At 43.0% G+C, this 24,032-nt stretch overlaps 1 protein-coding gene across 2 annotated transcripts; it reads right to left on the bottom strand.

The window, feature by feature from the left end:
* Positions 1 to 1,682: 1,682 nt before the first annotated feature.
* DERL1 (derlin 1) lies at positions 1,683 to 22,739 on the bottom strand (the record flags this gene model as incomplete). 2 transcript variants are annotated; one of them, XM_084229349.1, is made up of 8 exons in its annotated part: positions 1,683 to 1,821; positions 5,483 to 5,593; positions 7,060 to 7,112; positions 8,306 to 8,401; positions 9,195 to 9,221; positions 10,247 to 10,311; positions 14,379 to 14,490; positions 22,587 to 22,739. In XM_084229349.1, the coding sequence occupies 8 exons, from the start codon at positions 22,737 to 22,739 to the stop codon at positions 1,683 to 1,685; spliced, it is 756 nt and encodes a 251-aa protein (XP_084085475.1). The 2 variants fall into 2 exon arrangements, with proteins under 2 accessions (XP_084085475.1, XP_084085476.1); XM_084229350.1 differs by having other exon boundaries at positions 5,483 to 5,533.
* Between the last annotated feature and the right edge of the window lie 1,293 nt (positions 22,740 to 24,032).

Raw genomic sequence — 24,032 nt, 5'->3', positions numbered from 1 at the left:
TCCTTGAGTTTCCATTCCTGGATGATGAGACAAGAACGATACCTTCCAAAATGTTGCAAGTCAGTAGCAGAACATACAAGGTTTAGATTCTCCCCACCTCATCTTACCATAGAAATCCAATGTGGAGAGGTATGCACAAGCTTTATTAAAGACAAGGAGCGGCACCCGAACACCCCCTTCCTGATACGAGGCACGTCTCTGTTTAAGGAGGGTGGGGGCCAGAGCAGTCAGACTGCTAGAGCACACTGTTTCCTGAAAAGAAGCTGGTCAGAATGTTCCAGATCTTTTTAGCTGACTCAAAGATGGCAGGCACTCAACAGTGCTCCCAGCAATCTGCTTTCAGAAGAAAAAACATAAAATAAGAAACTGTATGAAACACTGTAGCCTTCAAAAAAACTTTTATTTGGAGACAAGCCTCACTCTGATGGAAAAAGCCCACACACGGAAAAGGGGCTGTGGGCATTCAAGCTGGTCTGATGTACATTCACAACTCAAAATAATAAAGATCCTCAAACACAAATGATTCTAAAGACATTACACCCTAAATTTATGTGATTCACTTCGATGCACTCATGTCAGCTCTTACAAAACGATCTACATATAGAGAAACTGCATCTTCCTCAGAAGTCATTGAAGCATGTGGGCATTAAAGAGGGGGTTGGGCCAAAAACCGACAATCTAAATAGGGTACAGTTCTTCCTCCACTCTACTCAATAAACATATCCAAGATGAGAATGAAATGGAACCAATGCCCAGGTGCCTCTCAAAAGAGAACTGCACAGCCTGTGGCAAATGTGATTTGGAACTTTCTAGAACAACACAATCCAGCTACTCTGGGTCCACGTGAAGTTAGTATGCCCTATATATGAAACACAGAGGGAGTATGTCCACGATGGTTTAACCCCTGTCCAAGATGCAACTCTACAGTTTTGATTACCTAACTTTGGAAAAAACCGCCTAGAACCACCCTCATGCCTCATTAATACCCATCTGTGACCTCCCTGACTCAGAGGTGCTTTTTTATAAAAATATCTGAAGAGGTGGCAAATGGTTGCAACTGATGTCAGGTCACAGCAATTCCAAAAGCTGAGAAAGCTCTTCGTCCACTGCTCCAGTCTTCTCCCCTACTGTCACAGTTCTGCCACCAGAGGGGGAAAAATAGTGTGAGCAAGTTCTTTGTGAACAAGCCTTGGCAAAAAGTCAATAAATAAGAGCTTGTCAAAGGCAGAATCATTTCATGGGCAACCTCCTCTAGTTGCAAACTGGGGGGCTGGGAAAAGGAGGAGGGAGGCATGTGTACAAGAAAGAGGTAAGAGTGCCTTTGACAAGGGTTTGGTGACCCAACCCCCATGCCCAGCTTGGTGCCAGCAGACCAGGACCTGCCAAAACCCATAATTCAAGATGGAAAAGGAAGAAATGACACCAAAAATATAGTCAGTTCTGATTTTGCACAGTGGACATTTGTTCTTCATAGCAGTAAGGACTTGAATGAGAATCACCAAACTTGAGGAACACTTATATTTTTCTTCAGGATTTAAAAAATTGTGTCTTGGACTGAAAGATTACATTCGGCGTGGGTCAGGTCCAACAGCATGAGCTAGAACTCGGTGGTTAAGTGCACCCAGCACTGGGAGGAAACTTCGTCTGAACGGAGCAGCGGGTGGGCAGGCCAGAGGCCACCTTCACTGGTCCCCAAGTCGGAAGCCTTGTCCCCAGTTGTGTCTCCCACCTCCGCCATTCTGATCAGCGGCTCGCCTCATGCTCGCAGGGGGCGCACCAAATCCCGACACGCCTCCTCTCCTGCTGGGCAGCCAGCGGTACCTGCAGCAGAGCGCGCAAGGGGAGAGAAGACAACAGTCACGTCCACATGGTCACCCAGGCACCCGTCACGGTGAACTCAATTAGTCAGGGAAGTTGTCTCAGCCGACGGGAGGCTGGAGACAAGGCCTTATCTAAACCCAGCTCCTCGACGCCTCACACAACGCCCTGGCCCCAGAAGGCACTCGCTTTTTATGTTTACTAAATTTACAAAGTTTTTAGGTAAATTCACACTCTAAAAAAATTTTCTTTTTGATTAGGAAAGTAATTCACACAGAATAGCATGGAAACAGAATTACACCCACAAGACCAACCACGAGAAAGAACCACTGACATTGCAAACTGATGTATCCAAATGCGGATCAAACTGGAGCAAAGAAGACAAACTAATTCCATTTCCAAAGGGCAAGTCCACAGCCCATGCCCTGACCAGTGAGTGTCTCCATGGCGCAGTGGGTTACAAGGCATCCAGCAAGGGAGACTGGTGAAGGCAAAGTCAGGGCAGCAAGTCTGGGGTACGTTTCCCGAGTTTATTCATAATCTGCCCTCCGACTGCGTTCTCTCTGTCTCACAGAGGGTGGGAAAGCTGAGGCCCAAAGAGGCTAGCTGGTTTCCTATCTCACAGATTTAATAAGAGTCACAGAGAAGGTAAGAAAACTTAAACCCAGGGCCTCCCCGGTGGCGCAAGGGTTGAGCGCTGGGTTGCAAAGCTGCCTGCAGCCTCTGCAGCACCAGTTTCATCCCCGGCGCCAGGCGAGGGTCCCACATGGCGCACAGACCTCTCCTGCTGCCCGCTGCTCCCCTCAGCAGTGTACTTCAGTCCTTCTGCCTGTTCTGCTTCCCGCTCTGGCTCTGGTGAATTCTCTCACCCTCCCGCGCTTTTGACTGTACCCAGTGCTTGTATAAATAAATAAATAAATATTTTTTAAAAAATAAATAAATAAATAAATAAATAAATAACCTGAGATGTGCGTAAATCGATTCTACTTACAGCATCATAATGTCTACAATTTTGTTTGAAGGCAGACACCATCATCTGATAATTGTTTCTTTTTTTTCCAATTATGTTTATTGAAGTAACACTGGTTTATAACACTGTATAATACATTTAGGGGTACAGGCTCACACCTCTTCAGAGGTATGTTACCACACCACCCCTACCACCAAAGCTCCCATCATCCTCCACACAGACCACCCCACTGGTAGCCTTGGTTCTGCAGTCAGATTTCAAGGGGTATTTTGTTTTTGTCTGTTCTTTGCTTTGTGTCTTATATTCCACATGAGAAACCATCCAGCTGATAAGCCTGTTTAAATTCCTCATGGCACCAAAAGCAAACCAGGAGGGGTGACCTGTCTTCAGCAAAAAGCCTGATGAACACAACCCACCCCAAAGTGGTTCCTCCTGTCTATACATTCATCTATGAATTTAGATAGTTCATGTTTATCAGTTCATCTAGCAGTGCCCAGGGGATCAGCACTGCGAGTACCTGTGCTTGACCAAGGTCACTGAGGCAAGGTCGAGCAAAGCTCTTCAAAAATGACCATCAGGACTGAAACCCAGGCAGCTGGTTCTGGGCTCTGTACCCTGTGCCTCTGATGCACCAAGGCCTCGCGCTGCAGCCAGGACACCAGAGCAGCTCTAGTGACAGCAGTTACTGACCAGACCCCTCACTTGTTTACATTGTCCCCAATACCTTCATGTTCCCACCCGAATCCCTTCCTGTAGAAGAGAAAGATCACTGAGTAGGGAAGAGGATCTATGTACTTTTCTAAAGAAATGCAGAATTTTAGAACTCTGTAACTCCTGTCTTCTTTTAACAAATACAGTTTAATCTTTACATAGAAATGTGTTTCCCAGTGCTGGTTTCTCAACCTCCATGACATTCTGGTACAGTATTATTCCTCTGAAGTATGTAATAAAATAGAACACCTAAAAAAGGCTTTGCTTCCCACTGTAAGACAATATGGAAGCCATCTCTACAGTTTAAGCGACGAGTGAAATTAAATGCAAGTAATTAGTATAAAAAGACACCCAATTATACGTAATCAACAAAAATTTATGATAATTTCAAAGCAGTTACTGCTTTTGCAAGGAGCTACATTTGTCATCTGATCTTTATGCAAAATTTAACAGAAGGGTTTCCACTCACAGAGAAAGCGCAAGTGGAAGGCAGGCTCCAGCGGGCGGCGGCTTTGCCACCAGGATCTCTCCTCTCCTGGGCTGCCCACACCAGAGAAAGATCTCCAAGCCGGTTAAGTGAGAATATGGCCACTTAGTGTAACATAATTGTTGGCTGTCCCCCAAGGCACCAAGTTTTTTTGTTTTTTTTTTAATTGACACATCTGCCATCTGACTTGCTAAACCGGAACAAACACCCCAGCCTGCTGTTGCTGCCCTTCAGTGATTACCAAGCAGACTGGTCATTTGTTGTTTGAGCCTGAAGGCAACATGAGGCTCAGCAGAGAAACCAGCTTCTTCTCCTGCTCTTAAGGAAAAAAAAAATTCACTAACAACAGTGTATTGCTCTGTGTTTTATATTTCACAAGTCTTCCAAGAACCTAATGTAGTGCATATAGACAGACGTTGATTTAGATGGCTGTATATCTGAAACCTGTCTGTTATAAACCAGTTACTCTGATTTAAAAAAAAAATAACGTAAATAAAAATAAGATTATATCAGAATTAAAAATAAATCCTACCCCTAATCTATTAAAAAGAAATTTTATCAAAATAAAAATAAGACCTGCCCCCAACCTTGTTTTGGCGGGGCGGGGGCCTATTCATGTTTTACTGTCCCCACTGATCTTTGGCAAAATGACAAACTGCGAACATTAAAATGAAGAAGATGTGAAGGGCTTGCTGCTCTTTTCTTAAACTTTGATACAAGCTCCCCTTGCACATCCGAACGGGGGAGAGCATGACTGTAGGGCAGGCTGCACCCCAGATGGAGTGCAGGCCCAACTCTGGGAACGCGGTTCAGAGCTGGTAATCAGAGCTAGTGCCCACACCACCACAGTCCCGTGCCACAGGACTGCCCCAGCTGACAGACTAGCCAACTGAGGCTCAGAGATTTTATGATGACTTTCCCAACATCAAGACTGATAAATGAGGGGAACAGGATTCCCACCCAAGTTCTTTCTCAAAACCAAAGCTGGGTCCTTCACCTCCTCGGTGAACACAAAAAGCAGAGAACAAGCAGGTATTCCCAGGAGGCTGGGACTATACAAACCTCAAGTGTCTCATTTTAACTCTGAAAAGTTCTAGAAATATTCCATTCTGTAATATTCTGTTCTGTAACCTCAAAATGTTTAAAACTGCTAATCAATGAGTTAACTTGCCCTGACCCCTTCCAGGCCTTGGTAAAACTGATGCCCCAAGAGAACACAGCCTGTTTTCCTGGCACAGTGTCACTCACACCGGAGCCACCTGAGGTGCCACTCGCAGTATCAGCCACTCAGCAGAGCTGACACATGCCCTGGGACACCTGAATCGAGCCCATGAGGACTGTCTGGAGTTGTGATCCCAGCCTTCCAGGAACAGTGCAACCAGGGCAAGTCATCAGTTGGCTGACATTTCTCCAGCAGACAGGTAAATCCCACCCACCCCACATGGAGCACTTATGAGGACACACTGCTAAACAAGAAGGGGGAAAAAAACACTTACAAAAACTGAGGTGTGGATAGAAAATTTCTTCCTCCCAAGTCCATCGGGTATCTGAACATCAGGAAGAAATAAAGATGTCCAACAAGATTTCCGATGAGCTCGTTAATTACCCTGTGAGCAAAGAACCACATTAAAGACATTCAGGTGTACAGTGAGATGCAGCAGATTCTAATGAACAGCAAAGGAAGAGGCCCTCTGGGCTGCCCCTGGCTGGTCCTGGCAGTTGGGGCCAGCTCTGCAAGGTCTACCCAGTGACTTGGTAGTTTGAGTGGCAGATAAATTCTGAGAGAGAGAGAGAAAATCTGTCCTCTGGACAATGAGGCATGTGCTCTTCAAGGCCAGCAGCCCCTCTGACGACCCTCTTAAGCCCCAGCCCATTCTCCAAATATTGATTTTTGCTACTTCCTACCTCATGCGTTGGGAAAAGTTACAAAGGAAGCTTTTGAATGCTTTCAGTCATGAACACTATCTCTGCAAACCATGGGCAGATATGAAGGCCAGCAAGAAAGCAGCATGGGAGTCAGGCAAAGAAGAACAATAAATGCCTGCCCTCTCCTTCTTGCAGCCAACTTCTCCCTCACCTCTTGTGCCCCTTAGTATAGACACCACAAAATCACTGAGAAACGCTGACCTTCACCACATCATCCTAAAACAAACACTGACCTTCTTCAATTTTCCCACGGCTTACACACAGGTCACTTAGAGACTTGATAGACCTACGTTACCAATTCATATCCTTCTTTGTCTCTGCCTGCAGCACGATCCCTGGCAGTGAAAATTCCGCATCTGCAGCTACTACTCCCAGACTCGGCCCGTCTGGGTGTAAAGGAGGCTTTACCAAGCTCAGAACTTGCTAGGCTCTGCAGAGTCTGTTTGCTCATTCATTCATTTCTCCCTAGCAGTATGCAGTAGAAATTAGGATGACACAGAGCAAGTACGCCAGCTATATTAAGAACTAGCACTAAAATCTATTGAAACGTTAAAAATATTTTTAAGTAAAAGAAATGGGAGTTCATAGAGTAGTTGCGTCTTGAACACTCCTTTTAAAATTCTGATTGGATGCATTAAAGGTTTCCCTAGGTCTCAGTTACAATTCCAGATTAAAAATTTGACTCAGTTTGCCCAAAATTTCTATACTATCAAACCACCTACAAAACTATTTCACACCTGAGAATCTGCATTTCTGTGAATGGTGAACAGTTTTCAAGGTATTTTGGAAATGCCTTAAGAATAAAAAAATAATGATTTTATGCAAAGGTCTAGGGAGTCATCTCAGATGCAAATTAGATTTATCTGGTCAGTGAATTTTAAAAAATGTATTTTTTCAGAACATATACACAGAAGTATACTGTGTTTAACACCAAGCTAACAAAATAACAATCACTTAAAGCTAAAAGTGCTTAAAGCCAAGCCAAATAATCAATAACATCAAAATGAAATTATTTCATAAATACACAGTTACAATTCATCAATGCTGAGTTTCTTTCAAGTTTTAAATATATCAAAGGAGGAAGATAAAGAATAACAGACAACTTCTAAGAATCTGTTTCCAACTGAATAAATCTAATATCACTTACGAGCCACCGATGATATAGTTGAATCCAAGGATAACCCAAGGTAAGTAACAGGCCTAGGGGAAAAAATACACAAACATAAATAACCAGACCTAAAAAAGAGACAGCTACAGGGGTTCTAGCATGGGTAAGGATGTACTGGCTAGGGCTTTATATAAATCCTTCAGAAAGTCACTGCAAAAATTTCTCAGATGAATCTAATTAAAATTTCTTATCTCAACTTACACATTCTCATATAGTAGTAACTGGAGACCCAGAGTACTTGGCCTCTAGTTCTGATCTAATACATTCCCCACTAAGTTAACATTAACAAATAGCTCCAAAAAACACATGGGTGTCTGATGGATGCTGACAAAAACAGCCCATGATAGAATCATATAGCAAGACTCCAACTAGCAAACAGCTTACCAATGCACTACAAATACCCCATCTTTTTAGGTTCTCCTTTCACATATTTCACAAAATCACTCTGACTTATTATCTCATTACATATTGTTATTTTGAACTAATACTCTTCCAAATAAGACAGATCTCCAGATAAACTCAGCAGCTGAATCCCTTGCCAGATTGAAGACATCACGACAAAAGCGAAGGGAGCTGCAAGAACTTCACCAATCAGTAAGGAGAAGGTTACATATAAATCACCGAGGACAGAAGGTGGTCAGTGCTGTCAGTAGCACAGAACCCCAAAGGCAAAACGAATTCCAGGCAGGGACTCAGGCAACAGTTCACTCCCAACTCAGATTAAGAACAGGGAGGGTTTACATGAGGAAGGAAATAAAAAAGATGTTACGGGCAGGGAAACTGTGAAAGAAGACACAACGGGATCTGATATGTTTAGGGGCAAAACAATCTGTTTTAGCTGAAGTATAAAGTAGGTAGGTGACAGGGAAGAGTTAACAGATTTTATAACGGTTCCACACAAATATTCCACACATATATATGTGTGTATATATATCGCATATATATATATATATATACACATATACATGAGCTCAGCCAGCAACACTGGTCTGAGGGAACTGCGGTACAGAGGGAGTGAGAAGTAACAGTCAGCAAAGGACTTTGTGGACTAGAGAAAGATGGGGGCTGAGATGGGGGCTGAGGAGGGTGCAGGGGGTTCGCCTATGGTATACTGCTCTGCAGTGACCTCTTCTGGACAAGTTAGAAAATACACCCTTGGGCAGAAGAAAGGGGATTTCTGAAAACACCAACAAAAAGGAAATTTTTTCCAGCTAGGTTAAAGTACCTTAAATCGTGTCCCAAACCAAAATGATACAATCATGTCTCTGTTCAGTTGGGCCCAGACATAAAGTACTGACATGATCAGAGGAATCATCAGCAACTGCAAAAGAAATCAACATGTAAAGACCAGGCCCCAGAGGCTCCCACAACAGAAGCTCAACACGAGCCTGCTGATCTCTACCTCCCCCCCTCCAAACAAGTCCTCAAAAGGCAAAAAAAATTCAGCTCATTATAATTATAAGTGAACCCCTGTGTTTGAGTGACCAGACAACACATGCTATAAAATCCTATAATAAAACAATTACATGATTTTACATGGATTCAGATGATTAAGTCAAGCTCTGTTACTTAAAAAGGGTTAAGTGATAGTGTTTCTACTTACTGTATAATCTCAATTCTTAAATGCAGATCCAAATACATGCATAGAAAATACTGGCTAACGATTATTCTCAATATTCAAACATAACAAGTCAAAAATGAGCGAGAACATGAATGCCTTTGGCAAGTCATGCGAAATCTTCAGGATAAAATGGCCACGATGCTATCATTTAAAAATACCACATAATATTGTGTGAGTGAGGGAGGGGGATAGAGGGAGAGCACAATAGACCATGGTGGAGGACTAAGGTGCTTTGGTGTGGGAGAACTACGGTGATTACACCTGCAGGGGGAGTCCTATATTATCAAAATACTAAAAAGGATGCAAAATAATGGTATAAATATCATTAAAAATAACAACTAATCATAAAATAAAAAATAAGTTTTTACTCTTTTAAAAACTAAAAATACCCCCTAATTAATCACATCGTTAATATAATTTAAACTTTCATCAAAAGCCATTAATAGTAAATTTGAAACAAAAAAGGGCAAACAGAGTCTCAAAGGGCACTTACCTGCATATCCATTGCTAAGCCAGTAATCTTGGTTTGTAAAGTTAAAGATCAGAGACAAACAAAGCATTCTGCACCTAGCAAAGTTCAGTTCTGAAGGAAAACAGTTTTCTATAGTTCAGGTTGTTTAAAACAGCCCAGAACACAAAAGTATCTAATAATCCTTATGATGAATGTTCTACCAAACGACAGGATGACAAGGAAGTGGTAGGAACCCACTGCTCCACCCCTGACTCCGCTCGGGCCCCGACACCATCCCTGACTGCCAGGCACCTTCACCTCTTCAGTGGGAGAGGGTATCACCTTGCCCTCAGAGACAAATAATGGTTCTATCTACATTCAGGGCTCCACGACACAGTTCAAACCCAAAGAGATTTTTTTTTCTTCCCTGAAATGAGGGAAATGGACATCCACAGGGCCACATTTTCTGGCTCTTGCTCAAGTTTCATGCTAAGCCCCTAGGCGATTCTGAGCCCACCGGCTCCCCACAGGACGTGAGCCCTCAAGCCCCCTCCACTGCTCCTGCCATCTGTAAAGGTCCCTGGTTGAATGGGCAGGTGTGCTGGGCACACGGCAGAGACGGGCTGTGTCCTTTCCCAGAGCTGGGGACTTACAGAGGGACTGAATTAACATTTAGGTCCCTCCAGTCAAGGACAGCAATGAAGTCAGAGGAAGCTGGTTGCACGTTAATGTTCTGATAAAGACCACAGATTTCAAAAGCTGTCTCGTGGCGCAGCATCTCCGTGTGCTGCCGTCAACAAGCTGTCACACACGAGGTGACAGGGCACTGGGAATGAGGCAAGGGAACGGGGATAAAACTCTACCAAGTGTAGAAAAATCCCAGAAAGGCAATGGCACGCGATTGTCACACTCGGGCTGTAGGAGCTGCTACAGTTTTTCACACCAACTTCACTTATTCTTAATTATTAACTAATGTAAACAAAAATGCACATGCTGGCGTTTGAAATGTTGTCCAAAATTCTCTTTCCCTGAACCTGAAAAAAAAGGGGGAAAACTGGCTTATTTCTGGCCCAAAATAACAGACGAAAGGATACCACGATGCAAATCCAGTTAAAGAGGAGCATGAATAAATAGTCCGCTGGCCTCCCATCAAAAGCTCCTGGAAACAAAAACAAGCCAAATGTCATGGTTCAGAATTTCAGAACAAAGTAACTTCTATGCTGAGAAAAACTTCAAAAAATTAGAGAGAAAGCCAAAATGGGAATGTTTTTAAATCACTCAAGTAAAAGCAGAGGAAATTTTTTTTAAATATTGAAAACCAGGTTCTCTATAAAGTCACTGAGGAAGGTTAACCAGAGCTCTCCCAACCAAATTCCAGTAACAGGCTCTGACGACCATGGTCTAACATGGGCCCAGAGGGAGGACAGTCAAGCCTACCACTACTGAGACCCATCCCTTGAGGCCCCTCACCACCGGCAGGCCTTTCCCACATGACCCTCCTCTTGACCTGGTGACACAATGTGACTACTTGGTTAATCCTTTCACCCTCACTGGACCACTAGTTCTGACCAGGGAGGAAGCAGGTCTGTTGGACCTACTGTTGTTTCTCCTCCAGCAGGACTGTACCAGGAGGTGGTGGCAGTTGAGGCTGCTGGTGGTGGTGGTGGTGGTAGTGGTGGTGGTACATACACGCTACCTCTTGTAAGCACTGGGCCTCCTGAGAAGATTCAGTATCCACATTCCAGGAGCTGACATTACACATGGGAAACAATGTGGGGTGAAGTGGGGAGCATGAGGAGATAGTCAAACCTTCCCACAGCCTTTGACTGCTCTCCCACTACATCTGTGAGGTAGACGGGAATGACCTACACACACCCCCTTGTGCAGACAAGGAAATAAAGTGCCTGACCAAGGTCATGGTTGTTAGAAGCACAGTGACATCTAATCACTGGTTAGGAGCTCTGGTCACTACACTGCATGCCAGGCTGTCTCATTCCTGGGCAGACTAATCAATACCAGCCCAGTGCTCCCTTCTAAGGCTGAGTCCTCATGCCTCAAGCCGCAAGACTAGAAGAGAAAAGAAATGATCATTCTAGCTCAGCTACCTCCCTCCTCTCCACATCTCATCACAATTATGATATATAGACTTATTAAAAAGAAATTCAGGGCCTCCCCTGGTGGCGCAGCGGTTGAGCGCTGGTCTGCGAAGCTGCTCGCAGCCTCTGCAGCGCCAGTTCGATTCCCAGCCACTGGTGAGGGTCCCACATGGCACGCAGACCTCTCCTGCCGCGTCCGCTGCTCCCCTCAGCAGTGTGTTTCAGTCAGTCTGCCTGTTCTGTTCCCCACTCTGGCTCTGGTGAATTCTCTCACCCTCCCATGCCCAGTGCTTGTATAAATAAATCTTTAAAAAAGGAAAGGAAATTCATAACATGTGTCAGGTAGAAAAAAATTGTGATAAATGCATATAACGGAATCCTATTAAGCATTAAGCAATGAAAAGGAATGAAGTGCTAACACGTGTTAGGTGGAAGAACATTAAAACCCAACACTAAGAAACCAGTCACAGGAGACTATGTATTGTATGATTTCATTTATTAGAAATGCCCAGAACAGGCAATCTAGCAAAGGCAGAAAGCAGATTAGTGGATTGCCAAAGGGCTAAACAGGAATAGGGGTGGCTACCAATGGGAACAAGGGAACAGAAAAAAGGTTTTCTTAAAAAAAAAAAAAAAAAAAAGGTTTTCTTTTTTGCATTGAAGAAATGCTCTAAAATTGAGGTAATGACAGGCACAAATTGAGGCACAACTCCATCAATATCCATTGAATTGTATATTTAAAAGAGTGGAAGTGGATGGGAGGTGAATTAGGTATCAGTAAAAATGTTTTTAAAACTACCTCTCAGCACCAGAATTTCAAAATGCTCTGTGACTGGATGGTAAAGAGTGAGAAGCAACTTCTGAGAATCACAGCAAACAAAAGAGATTATGCGTGAGACTGATAATCCCACATGGTGCTCTTAAGCCTTACTCGGGTAGAGACTAGTCCAAATTAGTTTTGTTAACTGGCTGGCTAGTGGGATAACGCAATGGGTCCAAGGACCTTAAGTCACCAAGACAAGACCATTTTTACAAATAAAATGTGGTCACAGGATTACTGTAATTTAAACACAGTATTTTTAGTTTGTAAGTCCTTATTTTTAGAGGTAAATGGTGTCATTATTTGAAAGATCTCAAAAGTGAGACCACTGGCATGAACACAGATAAAATCAGACGAGCTATAGGGAAACTGTTAAAGGTGAGTGATGGTTAAAAAGGGGATCATACTGATGCACCCAGAAACATCATGCTAAGTGAAAGAAGCCAGGCACAAAAGGATACATAAAATGTCCCCAAGAGGCAAATTCACGCAGAGAGTACATTAGTGATTGCCAGAGGAAGGATTCAGAGTGACTGCCTGGATTTTGGGGATGGGGTTGGGGGGGGGGTGATGAAAATGTCTGCAATGAGATAGTGGGTGATGGGTGATGGTTGCATAATGCTGTAATATGCTGAAGACCACTTTAGTGAATTATATACTTAAAATGTACAAATGAATTGTACACTTAAAAATGACTACAACAGTGAATTTTCTGCTATGTGAATTTTCTCAAAAAGAAAAGGTTCATTAACCTTTCTCTCTACTTTTATTATTGTATCATTCTTTATAGTGGTAATGTTGATTTACAACACAGGAAATGATTTAGAGGTATGGGTTTGTATCTTTGAAAATTTTTCATAATAGAAATTTCAAAAACTGTGCCAGAATCATCCATCCTTAATCTAGCACTTACTGCTGATGTATTAAAAAAAAAATACTCCAACCACCTGACTTTCAAATTATATCAGAGGGGTAGAATGGTAAGCAGGATAATGAGGTCCAGTCAGGACAAGGGAGACTGAAAATCATATATCCTGGTGGATTTAAGGATCAAACCCCTGGTGCAGAGATGACAGTCCTGGTCGTGAGTTTCACGCCCATCAAGTTATTTTGCTTCCTTGATTCTCCTTTTCTTCCTCCACTAAACTCCAACAGTAATCATTTATGATCTGCCACACTATTAATACAATGATTTCTTACTTTTGAAAAGCACCTCGTCACAAATGCCAATTTAAAGAAAATGATATTTGACACCAAATGCCCATCATTCTATTTCCCTGCAGTTGACTGATTCACGGGTCTCAAACTGACTTAGATCTAAAAGTGGTTCAGGGTCTCGCCTGGTGGTGCAGGCGGTTGAGCGCCACGCTGCGAAGCTGTCCACAACCTCTGCAGCGCCAGTTTGATCCCGGCCGGTCCGATCCCATGTGGTTGTCAGTCTGCCTGTTCTGTTCCCGGCCCTGTCTCTGGTGCATCCTCTCACCCACCCATGAATCTGGCCTGTACCCTGGTTCTTGTTTAAATAAATATATAAATCTTTAAAAAAAAAAAAAAAAAGTGGTTCAGAATTCTCTAACCTGAGCGAACCATCAACAGATTTATAAGGTCTCTGAAGTCAGCCAAGTTTTTCAATATCATTTAGGTTTAACACAATTATACTCACATCTTCACACAGCAGTTATTCATTTATTTGCTTCTCAGTATAAGCAACTCAAAACAGTACATAAGGTAATGTTGGAAGTAACAGTTCAGTAAGAAACCTTTAAGAAAATATTTTCACAAAGAGCCTGTCCTTAACACCGTATAGGTGGGTCACACCTGATAAACTACCCTACTATTAATCCCAGCTATGTATTTTCAAGTTGAGCGTTTCAATTATAGAGGGTAAGTTCAGGTTTTTGATAGTATCAAAGAGTGTTTTTCAACACCAGTCTAGGAGCTACACTTCAGCCCAACTGTGCATTCACCGACAAGGACGGTGTGTGACAGAAATGAGCGAGATGGCAAACTAAGTAACAAGACAGCTTGACTATCAGAGACATGGGTAAGATGTGTGAACCTATGATCTTGTATTTTTTTCACCTACCAAATGGGGTCACTGCTACTTACACCTCATGATGAGTCTGTGAGGGTTTTGTATTGATTATCTAAGAGTCTGGGAGAGCGAAAGTACAGTTACTACTACTGAGCATTCACTTTATATGTCATTTCTTTATATGTGCTAATTGCCCTCTAAGTTACGTTAATAAGTAAACATAGGATTAGTAAATTAGACAGAAATAATACTTAAAGCAACTATGGATAACATACCTGTTTCAAGTCGTGTAGAATACTGATATAAGAAATATAAATTGACCAAATAAAGAAATCCAGTTCCTGGACCCACAGGGAAAAAAAAGGTGGCAGTGACTGGCCTCCAAATCTGTCCAGAACAAAATAAACACAGGTATTAGTTTCTTTAAGCCTGTGATTTTTTTTTTCTTTTAACTAAAAAATTAACTCTTGCAAACAATTCTCAATGACGAGTTACCAAAGGGACACAAGAAATGCAAGATACCAGGAATACAAGTCAAGAAGATAACTGAAGAAAAGTTCATCCCAATTATAATCATTCCAATGTGCAAATCAGTGGTATAAAGTAGCATCATCAAATAAGCAATAACTAGTTCTAAACAAATTTTTAAAAATTAATATATAGAAGCAGTTGGTTAGTTCCTCCTGGGAGCAGGCAGATGGTGAGCACTGTCAAAACTGAAGAACAATTTCCTAAGGTGCGCTCATGATCACTGATTTGCAAACTTGTGTGATTATAATTGGCATGAACTTTTCTTCAGTTATTTTCTTGAATTTAGGAAAAGAATATAGTGTGATGACAAACCTTGTCAAAAAATATATACAAAAGGTAGAAATAAAATAGCAATTTCTTGCTCAAATCACTGTGCTTTTTAGGCAATAAGGATACATGACTTTAAATTATCACCACTCCGCCCACCAACAAATCCTCCAAAAAAGCCTACAGAGGGAAGTCTCACTCCAGAATCTGTCCCCAGTTCCCTTTCCAGCAACAATGCACCCATTTTCTTATATTTATTTCAAGAAATAATAGTGTGTCTCACTGTAACCCATGCCACAATGGACAATCTAGACTAGCCTCTTGCACACTCAGAACCAACCTGCTGTATCAGATGTGTGCATTCAATTTTGACAGACACTCTAAACACCAACAAAAATATCTGACCAATTTTTACTTCCTCCAGAAAGGCAGACCAATGTCTATTTTCTCACCCTCGCCACCTAGTCTAGTGTATTTTCTATTCATCAATCACGTTTTGAAAACTTAAGCATTTTCTTTCTTCGTTTAATTGCTAGATTGCCTGTCTTTATGTAGAAATTGACCTTTTTCACTGTTACAAATATTTTTGGGTCTGTCATTAAAATTATGCTTTATGGTACTTTCTGTCATACTTTAACACATAAAAGTTTAATTTAATGTGAGCAAATGTACCCATCATGTATCATACTTAAGACACTTCTCCACTGTTCACATTGCTCTTTTAACCTGTTTGTGGAACAGCTAAGGAGCAAGGGAAAGACAGAGCTTATTTTTCCAGATGGTCTCTCAGTTTTCCCAATCCTATTCGCAGAATAAGCATTCATTTCCCTACCGATTTGAAAAGCTACTTTTACCACATATTTATTATTTCATATTAAGGTTCACTTTTACACTATAATGTTTGGGACAGTGTATCCCTATACCACTACCAAGCTATTTTAACTTCTAATTTAATAGTGTGTTTTCACATCTGGAAAAGCGATCTAATTAACCCACTTCCCATTTTTCTTATATATTTCTCACAATTTCCTTGACTAGTCGCAGTTTCTATTTTTCTACATGATAAAAAATCAACACCTTTATTATATCATGTGATAGCAATAGAATTCCCATCAACAAGTCTTCCAGAGCTTCTATATATATTTTTTTTTTATGGAGCTACTGCTTTCTACCTTTGTTCTATCTAACCCACAAAGCGGAATTACGTTATTGTTTATAATACTAGAAAACTGAGCCTCTTGGACTTTCGAAGTCAACAACTCTATCTGTAAATAAAACTGCATGTTGTGTTCTTCTCTTGTCTAGCTCACTGGCTAGTATGCCTCTGGAGCAATGTTAAGTACCAGAGGCTGATGTAGGTCCTTCCCAGACCTTTGGGAATGCCAACGTCATGCTGGCTCTGGGCTTGAGAGCTAGGTATCTAGGAAGTTTCCACAGCGGGGAAAGTTGTGCAAAGAAGCAAAGAATAGGCACAAGGGATGGGAAGCCTGGTCTTGGACAAATAAATACAAAGTCCCAAAGATCTGCAAGAGCACAATAAGTACAATAAGTGAACAGGTATTGCTGACCACTGGGGCGTAGCTGGAATGGGAACTTCAGTAGTGTGTGCGAGTGTGTGTGTGTGTGTGTGTGTGTGTGTTTGGGGGTGGGGAGGGTTGACCAGACACAAAACTGGCAAGTTACATTCTCCAAGTATAGGAATGTGATCCTCAGTGCTTACTTCCCTTGGGAGGAAAATGCACTTGACCTGTCCAAAAAGTGGATTCCCAAGAACCTTACATTAAAGCAGGAAAACAAAACAGGCTAACATTAATTTTGGTTTATTTACAACTTTATCACAGAAACGGGACAGTCTTACGGAGAGAGCAATGGAAATGATTTGAAAAGATCTGGATTTAAGTCTGAGTTTACAAGTTACCATTAATTCCTGAGCTTTGCTTCCCATTTGTAAAAGGGGAATGATAAACTATCAATAACACTTGCCCTACTTTGGATAATGGTTTAAAAAAAAATACAACAGTGTGCTCTTCTGCTCATTTACAAGCACTGACTCAGGAGGTAGATTTTATAGATGAGGAAACAGGATGAGAAGAGGTTACATCATAGCTGGTAGGTGGCAGAGCAAGAATTCGGTCCCAGACAGCCTGACTCCAGGGTTACGCTACCGAACTCCTATTTTTACAATGCCTCTCAGAAGGAACATCATTATTATTAAACATAATTACAATTAGTTAAAATTCTCAGTACTACTATACTTGGAGAAGGCTGAATGCACTGAGCAAACCTACCAGGGCATTCCCCTGCTTATAAAAAGCGCTGGGAGTTAAAGCCAGAAGCCGGTCAGCCCTTGGCCTTCACAAAGTCTGCATCTGAGTCTGTTTCCTCATCTACCTGATGATATTTGTTCTACGATGTCTGCCTTATCTCACGGATTTTATAAACGGTTGGTATTAAGAAGGTGGATTACAGAGGTGCTTTGTGAAAAAAAAAAATTATGTGTGGGTATGTGATTAATACAATCTTTTAAGACTCACGCTGACCTGGTTTTTAGAAATTCACATTTTAAACTACTCCCATGTTTTTCTAAGTTAGTCAAGACCTGAATTTGGAAAAGAAACCACAGTTTTTTTCTGACTACCATTTTCACTAACACAGACAACACGACGCTATTTTTAGCCACTGTGCACCTGTTCTTTGGAAATCAGTGTCTGTCAAAATACCTCACGCCTTTCCCTGTTCATTAAGCTTACCCTTGAGGTATACTTGCTCTCATTGATCTAAAAGACTTAATATTATTTTTGTATTACTTTAAAATTATAATTTGAAAACACCAGGATACATCTCACCTCTTCAGAAGGAAGCAGTGGATTCTATTTCTGAAATCCCCATTGAAGATCCCCAGTTAAATCCCCTCCTTTCCTTTCGCTGATGTGTGAATATTTAAGATAAGGAACTGCCTTTATTTCCCCAGGCTGCGAGTGGTGGAGGCTCCAATTCAATCCTGGACACCTTCACTGATCGCTTAAGAGACAACCCACATGGCGCAGCAGACCTCTCCTGGCTCGCCCGCTGCTCCCCTCAGCAGTGTATTTCAGTCAGTCTGCCTGTTCTGTTCCCCACTCTGTCTCTGGTGAGTCCTCTTACCCCCACACCTCTGGCCTATACCCCAGCTCTTGTATACATAAATAAATAAATCTTTAAAAAAAAGAGACAGCCAGAGCAGAACAAAGAGCCAGAGACCTTTGGGCAGAAAGCCGCATGGAGGAACATCTCATTTTAACCCCCTGGCAGTCCCGCTGCTAGCACCAGTATCACCCCAGCTATTTTATGAGGAAAGCTGAGTCCTCAGTAGAGTCTAGGTAAGCCGCCCAGAGTTTCTCACCTTAACAAGGCAAGAGGCCCTCATGTTCTCTGGCATATAAAGTCTTTAAAAAACACAGGACACTGATCTCTAGTTACTAGTCCAACAACTTCTCTGGAGAAAGTAGGCTGTCGCCACCCTTGAACTAAAATCTCCCAAACAACCCGCTGCTGAAATAATTACAAATGCCACCCAGTGTCAGCTTAGGGTTTTAAAGTATCAAAATCAGATTTTTCTGAAACAGTAAGGAGCAGCTGATTTGGAGTTAAGAAATCTTGCCTACCTACACTGGTCACCAGGCAAGGAAGAAAGAGCAGAGATCATAGGCCAAATGCTATTAGCAAAGTGTGGCCATTTATCTTGGCCACACCAGGTAGGCGAGAAAAATAAATGAAAGGTACTCAGTCTCAACTGAGGAATTCACAAGAGCTACTCAAAATCATCAGTTCTACCCCTAGATTTGCACAAAAGAAATGCACCCCTGTGTTCACCAAGACATGCACGGGATCACAGCAGCGCTCTTCATGAGAGCCCCAAGTGGAAACTGCCCAGAGGCCTGCCACCCACAAAATGGTAAGTGAACGTGGCCTTTTACACCCTGAAATGGCACAGGGCTGAGCCATCTAAAACCACTTGCAACCATATGGGTGATATTGCACTGGTAAAAGGCACTGCTTAAAAGAGAGGCTAGACACAAAAGAACACAAACTGAGATTTCAATTACAGAAAACTTTAAAACACCTATGTGTTTTCATACATGGTGAAAATATCTATGGCATGAACAGTCAAGATACTAGCGACCCTGGGAGGGGACAGAACCAGAAGAGAGCAGGAGGAAGGTTTGGGGGACACTGAATGCTCCGTTTCTTGAACTGGGTGCTGCCTGCGTACATGCACCCAGTTTTTGAAAATTCAACACGCTGTAAACATGCCTGGCATATTACTGAATATATCTCCTTTTCCTGCTTGTATATTGTAACTCAATAAAAAGTTAGAAAATGAAGCTCTGATCTCACCGGCAGCCTTATCTAAGACTACAGCAGAAGTGTCCACCTTGGACAGGACACAAAGAAGAGAATTTAAAGCTGCACACAACCAACACCCGGCCTACAGTTCGAGAGCCAAACCTTGAGGCTGTTTCTACACCCGGCCTACAGGCTGAGTTCTTCCCCCTTCCAGTTCTGTGTGCATGTCTCTCTTACCCAACACACTCTTAAATCACTCTGCAAGGGCTGCTGAAGTTAAAAGTGATAACATAGCAAAAGTCTAGCACCAGGCCCAAACACAAATTTGAGTGGTGTCATTTCTTATTATTCTTGGAAACAAATTAGAGAAATTGAGAGTTTTCATTTCCCCATTTCAAATCAGGATGCTTTTAAAAATACAAAAAATGGGATAATACTGCAGCAGTAATATTTCCCATTTCAGTTACAAATCAAAACTAGAATATTAGTGCCCAAGGAGAAAGAGTCACAATGGTGAGAATTATTATTGGCTAATAAAAGAGGCACCATTTTTAATAGTTTATCAGACTATTTACTGGGTTCTTTATACACACTTTTCTTTGAGTTGTATATAATAGAGGCATGAAACAGATAACATCTCTTTAATTTGAAGATACACATTTTTGTGTTTCTAATATTAGAATGTGTCTTATAGTCCATATATTCATTTAGTGTAATTTCTGTTTTCCTCCCCCTCCAAAAAATCTTATTAAATTGATGGAATATGTTATCATCAATGGAGTTCAATGGAGTTAAAACAGAATTAACACTTAGAGTTAATGTGGGTATTAAATTTATCCCCAATTTTTGGTAAAGAAGTTGAGGCTCAGAAAGTTAACTTGCCTAAGAGGACACAACTAGTAAGGGACTAAGCAAGGCCTGAAGACCATGACTCAACCACCTGAAATTTTCCTTTTCTAACAGAAAAGGAAAAATAATATGCCATAACTAATTTGGAAGAAATCACCCTCAAAAATATGTTGTTAAATACTTAACTATGTGTTTTGGTAGATATTATGCAAAAGAGTTAAACGAGAGAGCTTAGCACTATCTTTAACTCACCGAAATTGAAACTAACATTGCAGTTGTCTATAAATTGGTGGAACACTGATCTCAGGATGACGAGGGAAGCGGAGTAAGAAAACATCTGGAGAAGCACAATACTGATGTTATCTCATCCCAAGACATGAAATGGGAAGTTGTTCCGAGGCCAGCTCTTCCCAAAGCTGGCTCCTCATAACTCGGATTTCAGCTCAACTACCTTTTCTAAGGCCTTCTGCAACACTCTATCAAATGTACACCCCTTAAGTCACTCTTCACTATTTTCTTCAGAGAAGCTGGGGTTATGACTGTCATATTCACTACTATACCCTCCCAGTGCCCAGCATTAGCAAGTGTCCAATTACTTCCTTGCATTCAACCAACGTCTTAAGCAAATGCTATGTGCCAGGCACTAATCCAGGTACAAAGACAATGATAAATGAGACAAAGAGCTGGCTTTCCTGAAGCCTTATTTTCTGAAGGGAAGCAAACTCACAAATACCAAAAGGTAATATGTAGCAAGAGTGAAGGAAGGGTAGTATTATTTTATTTAGGGCAATCAGATAAGGTGCTGCAAATGTTATCTCATCCCAAGACATGAAATGGGTGCAGGCAGTACTGGCAGAGACATCATGCCAGAAACTACAAGAGGAAGGCAAAATTTCCAAAATTTGGGCAGAGATTAAAGGAGGCAAGAGGCTAATCGTGGTATCTTCATTGGCAGAGATTAAAGGAGGCAAGAGGTTAATCATGGTATCTTCACTGGGCAGAGAAACGGCATGTGCAAAGGTCCTGAGGAGAGATCAAGTTAGTTGCTGAAATAACAGTGAAGATTTCCACTGTGGAACCTAATATTCATGGTGGAGAGGAGGGAAGGAGGTCAGAGAAGAAGTCAGGGCCTTGCTGACTGCTGAAAGGATTTGTATTTTTCCTCATCAAATTGAGAAGACATTGGAAGGTTCTGGACAGAGGACTGACAGGACCTGATTTATGTCTTAGAAAGGTCACTCTAGCTGTCTAGAGAAAAGATTGAAATGAACAGGACTAGAATGAAAATGGCTTGCTATGGAGAACGAAAACAGATTACATTTTGGTTCTACATCTAAAGTACAGTAAACAGAGTTTGCTGGTAGACTGCCAAGTGTGAGAAAAAGAGAAGTCAAGGATGACTCCACTACTACTATTAGCTTGACCTGTAATAAAAAAAAAGTTGCTATTTACATGTAGGGCAAAGGGGGGAAGGGCATGGGGATAACGATTGGGCATCCAAGCAGCAATTTCAAATAGTAAGATGTACAAATGCGGAAATCAGGAGACAGATCTGGACTGAAAATATTCATATTTGTCCTAGAGTCCTCCTTTTATAAGTATTTAACATCTTAAAGCTAAATAAGATCACCGACAGCAAGGGAGAGTCTAGAGAAGAAGTTTCAAAGCTGATCTCCGGAGCACATCACAACATTTAAGACTCAGGAAAATAAATAAGAAATAGCCAAGTAGAAGGGAAAGACAAGACAGTGTTATCCACAAGCCAAGTCATGTGTTGAAGTCAGACCTTAGTATCTGACATTAAACCACATTTAAACACAGAATCCGGTGAATAGAGATAACCTCTACGCAATGAACATTCTCCGACCAGGAATGTTTCATTCACGCTTGACAAAATAACAAACTCTTCCATTAATTTCACTTTTTCATACATTCAACTATTACATGCCAGATAGTCGGTCGGGGTCAAAGGGGAAGGCAGTTAAATAAATTTACTCTTTGCACCTCTGACCTCTGATCTCAAGTAACTCCTACAGAGAAATAAAATCCATTAACATGGAAAAGACCCAAACTGCAAGTTGGACAAGTGGACATCTACAAGCCCCCCATGTGGGTGTCGGGGGGGAGGGGGTCAGAGTGCACCTACTCCATCCTGGCAGCTAATCACCCACTTCCAATACATTGACAACTCTCACAGACTTACCTTCCACTGCCTCCTCCTGAGTGCAGTGGAGGGAAGCGCTGCCTTAATACAAAGGGCGAGATCAGCCCGTTCCCACCCCCCCCCCGACTCCGGCGCCCAACACACGACTCCACGTCTCCAGCCCAGGACCCCAGACCCCATAAGCAACCCTCCCCCAGGGCTACAGGACCCCCCCACCCTAAAGCGCTCGAGACCCCGCACTACAAATCCCACCAGGCACCGCGCTCCCGCCACGCGCCGGTCTACGCTCCGCCGCCGCGGGGCCCCCTGGGGCCTGTAGTCCGCTCCCTCCGCGATCGGGCAGTACCTGGAAGCGGTAGAGGAAGGCTTCGGGCCAGAGGAAGAAGTAGGTCGGGCTGATGAGGCCGAGTTTGCCGACCAAAGGCACCGCGACGGTGGCGGCGAACCAATAGCGCGTAATGGCCGGGATGCTCCTGAACCAGTCCCCGATGTCCGACATCTTCGCTCCCTAGGCGGCCAGGACGTGCGCGGCCCCACCCTAACCCTGCCCCGGCCCCGGCCCGCCGCGGCCGGCTCCGCGAGTAGACGCTGCCGCGATGGACGCCGTCCAGGCTGCGGTGCAGAAGGCGGGGACCGGCGGACGTGGCGCCGCCGAATTCGGGCGAGCGAGGCAGCGTTTAGAGGCGAAACTTCCCCTTCCGGCGGCCGCGGACGACGTTGACCAGAAGTCCCGCCGCTTAAAGGGCGAGCGCCGCTTTTACAACAGGGCCGGGCCTCCTGGCCGGGGGCGGGGCCGAGAGGGGGCGGGGCCCGGCGGAGCGACGACGCGACTGGTTGGAAACAGTGGTTGCCCCAGCAACGGCAAACACGGCAGCCAATGGCGAGGCAGAACGCTCTCGCGCGCGTACTCGCCGGAGCTGTCCAGGCCCGTTCACGTGTCGGGTGTTTAAAGCGGAAGGGGAAATCCAGGTCTTCTGGGTTTCATTAATTCTTCACGTTTGCTCAGGGTTTATTAGGGACGAGGAGGGTTCTGGACACCAGGATGCTGCGGCTAACGGGGGTGTCCGGGAACTTACGTTCTAAGGGGAATAGCCTGGAGATGAATTATTGAATAATTTCAGAAAGTGATAAAACTAAGAAGATAAAATAGGTTGAGAGGACTAAAGGTTTTGTTAGGGGGAAAAGGCTGTCCTAAAGCTAATGCCATACAGGCTTTGTGGACGCCACCCCCACCCCAGGCCAAAGCCAAAGACACTGGGAACTCCAAATCCCATCACCACCCAAGGGAAGGTGGCTGGGACCTGAGGGTGGGGTTAAGCAGCCAGGTTGGTATAAAGCCAGACACGTGGGCTTTGGGGGGGGCCCCCATTTTTGACTCTCCGCCAGCTCGCAGCGTCCGGCTAGTTCTGAGAGTGCTTTTTGGGTTTCCAGGTCTGTGGATTGGGTAGGACGTTTTAAAGACTTTATTTCCCTATTTTCTCCCTGAGTTGTACATTTTCCTTCTTTCCTTTTCCCTTGTAAATAAACCTTTTATTAACCTTTTGTGTGTGCCTGTAGTGGAGTATTCATAAGTCCCTTTTAAGAGCGCGGGTGAGGACCCACAGCCAGGCAACCTGTTCAATATCGGGGCTGCCCAATAACAGCTTCTCTGATGAACCGTGAGTACAGGTGCATGAGAAAAAGGCAAAAACGAAGCAGGGCACTTGTTTGGCAAGTATGTTTGGCAGTATTTCTTTCTGGTTTGTGCTCTAGAAGTCATTTTGGAATTCAACTCCAGGCTTTAGAAAACCTA

The sequence above is a fragment of the Talpa europaea genome, assembly GCF_964194135.1.
Source record: "Talpa europaea genome assembly, chromosome: 3".
In the NCBI taxonomy this organism is placed as follows: domain Eukaryota; kingdom Metazoa; phylum Chordata; class Mammalia; order Eulipotyphla; family Talpidae; genus Talpa; species Talpa europaea.
The sequence above is the reverse complement of the archived record's forward strand: the minus strand, read 5'-3'. Positions and strand labels throughout refer to the sequence as shown.